The sequence below is a fragment of the Vollenhovia emeryi genome, unplaced genomic scaffold, assembly GCF_000949405.1.
Source record: "Vollenhovia emeryi isolate VEMERY1.0 unplaced genomic scaffold, V.emery_V1.0 DF941241.1, whole genome shotgun sequence".
NCBI lineage: Eukaryota > Metazoa > Arthropoda > Insecta > Hymenoptera > Formicidae > Vollenhovia > Vollenhovia emeryi.
Window position 1 is genome coordinate 1 of NW_011965125.1, and position 5,713 is coordinate 5,713.

Below are 5,713 nucleotides of genomic sequence, written 5' to 3' on the forward strand. Positions count from 1 at the left end.
CGACCACTGAATGTTTAACTAAACATGTTCTGTTCGTGCAAGACACGAATTATGACACAACAATTGTATAACATTACTTTGATAATTCGAGGTGATAAACACATAGCTGCAATTACCTACATCATGAATTATCGGTTTCAGTGTTCTCTTTTGTCATACAATTGTTAATAGTTGCTAAATTATATTCTCCAGGTGTAGATAGCCTTTGAGCAGTTGATGTCGGTTTACGTATTTGTCGTAGAATCATCAAGAAACTTACACTTGCGAGAGAAATATTTGCAAACGCAACGTTCATACCGAAGTGCATTGATAACGTAATAAATATTTCTCAGACTATAGTCTATGATTTATATTATCGTGCTTCCATAACTTCGGCGAAGATGTTCGATTCGTCATCACAGTTTCAAGGACTCAAGGATGAAAGAAAAAGTAATATATGGCAGCTATTCCGCGCTATGGATTTTGCATCGTTGATGTACCCTTGCTTTACTGTTTGCCGCATTCTGGGATTATTTTCATACAAGTTCAATGGTTCGAACGTCAGGACTTACACACCAAGCTATATTCTATCCACCATCGTTATGTGCATCTTTTGCCCTATCTATTCACTGTCTTTCTATGAAGTCAATATAGCTAGAGAGATTGAATTCACAGAGATAGGAGTACCCAGGACACTTGAAGTTCTCTCCTTCTATATTCTTGGCGGTTTTACGGTAACCACTACATTCATTTTGACGGGGCCACGAATGCGTTTTCTTCAGACCATAATGGAGATTTCGTTGAAATTACCCCCGGAATCGTTTCGGAATTTATCCAGATTAATTCATGCTAAAGACATTTTCTTTCTCTTGATTCTAACTCTAACATTGTGGGGATGCTTTATTCCATCGAACATGAGCGTCTCGCAAAAAATTGTTGCGATATATGTGAGCCACCTGGCGTTTCAAATGGATATGCTGTATATGAATTGTGTTTGTATACTAAAAGCTTGTTTCAAGCAAATCGACGACAATCTGGTGAATTTGCGAGAACTCTTGACGAATGGTGAGCCATGCCGTCTGAGCAGCACCTATAGTACGCAGAGAACTCCTTTCATACTGCTGGATATCACAGCTCTGAAAAAGCAGCATTTGGCAATCAATGGCGCAGTACGGATGCTAAATATGGTCTTCAGTTTGCAACTTGTTTCTACGATACTTATGGCTTTCGCTCGTATCACCTTCAATATATACTTTTATTTCATAGTGATAATACAAAATAGTGTGTCCATGACCGATCTACAAAGACATTCGCTTTACATGAACTTCATTATATTTATAACGTATTACATTATTAAATTAGGAATGATACTATGGGCTTGCGAAACTAGCAAGAATCAAGCATTGGAGATCAAAAGCACAGTTCGCGACGTATTCAACCACACCAACAATGAGCAAATAAAATACGAGGTAAATTAAAAGAAATTGTAACTTTAGTGGCATATTTCCTGTATTTTTCAAATTATGTTCCATGTATACAAATTCGATTTATAATATATTAGTTTATCAGATTTGTAAATATATCAGATTGTATCTGTCAATTCTGTATTTGACCCTTTTTTGTTTTGTTATTTTAGTTGGAACTCTTTTCCTTGCAAGTATTACATTGTGAAAATGTATTTTCCGCAAAGTGGATTATTATAGATGCTGCACTCTTTAAATCGGTAAATGAGTTCTTACTAATTTTTATTCAATAAATGTAAGGGTGTTTAATTTAGCTTTGTTTAATGACATTGTTTTATTTTTAGTTAATAGGTAACATTACCACATATCTACTAATCTTAGTCCAACTCCTGTACATGTCAAAGTCTTGCGTTGAAAATCTGTCTAGTTAATAAATCTATCTAGTTTAAAGATAGGAAACATACACACACTTTAAATGTTCTTTTGCTTATTTGATTGTTAGTAGAATATTTGTGTATATTGAATGTAATTGTTGTGAATAGAATAGTGCTTTACGCTTATAATAATAATAGATATACATATACGTATAAAGAAATTCAAAACAATGTTATATTTCATATGTGTTAATACTCAGTTGTAATCAGAAGACCACAAAATCAACTATCCTATTAATTCGCAGTATAATTATTGGTAACTAGTAATAATTATTAATAATTAATTGTTAATAATTTAATTTGTTTTCAATTTTCCTGATCTTGATGTACTAAATGTTAGATAACATTTCTTCAAAAACACAAATATATTTTGTTTTTTACATTTATTATTTAGCTTGAAACATTTAATGTGAAATAGTAGAGGAAAGTCCCGTATTATGAGATAGACTTCAAATAAGAGATAGAAGGTTTTCAACAGTAAAATTCAATAAAACTTTTTTTTTCGCCACGAGTACACTATATAACAATGAATTTTACCCTAAACAGATATTGCTGGAATCAACAGAAGATGTTCATTAATTTAGCAGAAATCCTGCTGTCTCTCTAGTAGTAGGAAACTGTGTCATAATGGGGGACTTCCCTTTATACACAAATATTTCTAACTAAATGAAACGCGATATCTGTAAAGAAGATACATATTTTTCATATAATGTTTATTTAAAGCGTAAAATTCATTTTGTTTCTGTAAAATAGTCTTAAATGGTTTTTCTATTGATCTTTCAGTTATTCCACATAATAAATAAAGGAATATAATTATATACATATATTTTTCCATATACATGAAATATTTTTCCAAAAACATCCTAGTTTTGTCATCTCTTATTATTAAAAAAATTACTTTTCTGACTTTATTTCTTGCACAATGTGTACCTACTACAACTTTAATTTACCTATACTGTAATCTAATGGAAGATCGTGAGATATCAGGATAACGTCTATCCAATGTTTAACTAAACATGTTCTGCATGTGCAAGACATGAATTATGATACAACGATTATATATTATTACTTTATGATTCGAGGTGATAAGCAAAAAGCTGTAATTACATCATGAAGTAGCAGTTTCAGAGCCTTCTTGTGTCATACAATTGTTAATAGATGTAAAATTATACTCTCCAGGTGTAGATAGTCTTTGAAAAGTTTATGTCCGTTTACGCATTTGTCGTAGAGTTACCAAAAAACTTACACTTGCAAGAGACATATTTGCAAACGCAACGTTGATACCGGAGTGCATTGATAACATAATTAGTGTTTATCAGACTATAGTCTAGGATTTATATTATCCTTCTCCTATAATTTCGGGGAAGATGTTCAATTTCTTATCAAATTTTCAAAAAGGACTCAAGAATAAAAGAAAAGACAAAAGGGGAAAAGAAAGGAAAAGAAACATATGGTTGCTATTCCGCGCTACGGATTTTGCATCGTTGATGTATCCTTGCTTCACTGTGTGCCGCATTATGGGACTGTTTTCATACAAGTTCAACGCCTCGAACATCAAGACTTACAAACCAAGCTATATTTTATCGACCATCGTTATGTGCGTTTTTTGTACTGCCTATTCAATAGTATTTAATGATATTATTATTGCTAAAAATATGCCAATAGTCACAGACGTAGACACACCCAGGATACTTGAACAGGCGAGCGAGTACGTTTTTGGTGGATTTATAGTAGTCACTACATTGATTTTGACTAAACCACGAATGCGTTTTCTTCAGACCATAATGGAGGTTTCATCGAAATTACCCCCGCAATCGTTTCAGAATTTATCTAGATTAATTCACGCTAAGGACATATTCGTTATCCTGTTTATAATTATGTCATTGGTGAAACACTTTTCGACAATGCTACAGAACATTAGCATCTTCCGCAAACTTGTTGCGCCATACATGATACTCCTGATTTTTCAAATGAATATGCTGTATATGGATTGTGTTTGTATATTGAAAGCCTGTTTCAAGCAAATCAATGACAGTTTGATGAATTTGCGAGAACTCTTTACGAATGGTGAGCCATGCCTTCTGAGCGGCACCTATAGAGCGCAGAGAACTCCTTTCATACTGCTGGAGATCACAGCTCTGAAAAAGCAGCATTTGGCAATCAACGACGCAGTACGGATGCTAAATATGGTCTTCAGTTTGCAACTCGTTGCTACGATACTTATGGCTTTCGCTCATATCACTTTCAATATGTACTATTTCTTCGGATTGTTAATACAAAATTGTTCGACCCTGACCAATTTTGAAAGACAGGCGCTTTTCAAGTACTTCATTGTATCTATAATGTGTTACATTATTACATTAGGAATGATACTATGGGCTTGCGAAACCGGCAAGAATCAAGCACTGGAGATCAAAAGCACTGTTCGCGAAGTATTAAACAACACTAACAATAAGCAAATAAAATACGAGGTAAATTAAAAGGAATTATATTCTTAGTGGTATATTTAATTCATTTTCCAAATCATGTCCCGCGTATACTATGAATCGATGTATAATATATTAACTTATCAAATTCTCTCTGTCAATTCTGTATTTGACAATTTTTTTCTAACATTATAGTTGAACCTTTTTTCATTGCAATTATTACATTGTGAAAATGTATTTTCCACGAAGTGGATTAATATGGACACTACATTGGCAACTGTGGTAAGTGATTTATTATTGACTTTTATTCAATAAAGGTAGGTTTGTTTAATTTAGCTTTGTTTAATGATATTGTTTTTTAGTTTATAGGTAGCGTTACGACGAATCTAGCAATCTTGGTCCAATTCGCGTACATGTCAAATACTTGCGAGGAAAATCTGTCTAATAATAAGCAATAAATCTATATAGTATAAACATAGAAAACAGGTTTTAAATATTCTTCTGTGTATGTGATTGTAAGTAGAGAATCGTTGTGAATAGAAATAGTGTTTTATGCTTATAACTATAGGTATACATATAGGTATACGTACACGTATAAAGAAATTTAAAATATTTCATATTCTATAGGTAAGAATTATTTGTAATCCGTGAAGATACATTTTATTTATTAAGGTGTGTAATCAGATATTATATGTAATATATCCATTTCTGAGAAATATAATTTTGGAATTATGAAATAAACCACAAAATCAAGTTTCTTAATTATTCACATTATAATTTGTACAGATAACAACTCCAGTATTAATAAATCAGCACAATATAAAATTTTTATATGTAAACATATATGCATTTACATATTATATATACAGGGTGTCTGACACAGGAGGACCACTACGAAAAATGGGTATAGATTGTGTAGCTTTTTAATAATCTGTTAATTATCCCATGTAATAAATAGAGAAATATAATTTTACGTATTTTTGCATACACCGGTAACATTTGCCTTTGTTCTATTTCTTGAATACGTTAACTAGATTGCTCATCCTATTTACATTTGTTGACAGTGCGCTTAAGTTCAACACTGCACGCAGATGTTACTTCGAATCTTACAGGCAAGATCAAAGGAATATTATGTTAAGCGTCAAGTAATTATGGTGTTCGTCAAACAGCAATAGCATTCTTGGCTACAATATGTAAAATAATCACGTCTATTTGTTTGTGACCCATCGTGTTATGTACTCAAACAGAAAACGGATAATACTGACGGTACAATATTCAAATAATTTTCCGAAATATCCTATTTTTAGGTGCTTTTAGTATTTAACACCTTCTAGTATTAAAAAATTTACTTTTCTGGCTTTATGTCAGCACAATATGTACGTACTACAACTTTAATTTACCTACGCGGTAA

At 32.2% G+C, this 5,713-nt stretch overlaps 2 protein-coding genes across 2 annotated transcripts; both read left to right on the forward strand.

Moving 5' to 3' along the window:
* The first annotated feature begins 1,066 nt into the window (after positions 1-1,066).
* LOC105571086 lies at positions 1,067-1,878 on the forward strand. Its single transcript, XM_012028559.1, has 3 exons — positions 1,067-1,448; positions 1,616-1,702; positions 1,787-1,878. The coding sequence occupies exons 1-3, from the start codon at positions 1,155-1,157 to the stop codon at positions 1,871-1,873; spliced, it is 468 nt and encodes a 155-aa protein (XP_011883949.1). The 5' UTR covers positions 1,067-1,154; the 3' UTR covers positions 1,874-1,878.
* Positions 1,879-3,023: 1,145 nt separating this feature from the next.
* Positions 3,024-4,938, forward strand: LOC105571087. The gene is made up of 3 exons (XM_012028560.1): positions 3,024-4,347; positions 4,498-4,584; positions 4,665-4,938. The coding sequence occupies exons 1-3, from the start codon at positions 3,244-3,246 to the stop codon at positions 4,758-4,760; spliced, it is 1,287 nt and encodes a 428-aa protein (XP_011883950.1). The 5' UTR covers positions 3,024-3,243; the 3' UTR covers positions 4,761-4,938.
* The last annotated feature ends 775 nt before the right edge of the window (positions 4,939-5,713 follow it).

Bases quoted from the DNA above. Each gene is read 5' to 3' on its own strand.
- LOC105571087 (XM_012028560.1), top strand. From the start codon at position 3,244: ATGTTCAATTTCTTATCAAATTTTCAAAAAGGACTCAAGAATAAAAGA. The intron at 4,348-4,497 runs GTAAATTAAAAG...CTAACATTATAG, and splicing joins ATAAGCAAATAAAATACGAG to TTGAACCTTTTTTCATTGCA. The intron at 4,585-4,664 runs GTAAGTGATTTA...ATTGTTTTTTAG, and splicing joins ACACTACATTGGCAACTGTG to TTTATAGGTAGCGTTACGAC.
- LOC105571086 (XM_012028559.1), top strand. From the start codon at position 1,155: ATGCTAAATATGGTCTTCAGTTTGCAACTTGTTTCTACGATACTTATG. The intron at 1,449-1,615 runs GTAAATTAAAAG...TTGTTATTTTAG, and splicing joins ATGAGCAAATAAAATACGAG to TTGGAACTCTTTTCCTTGCA. The intron at 1,703-1,786 runs GTAAATGAGTTC...TTTTATTTTTAG, and splicing joins ATGCTGCACTCTTTAAATCG to TTAATAGGTAACATTACCAC.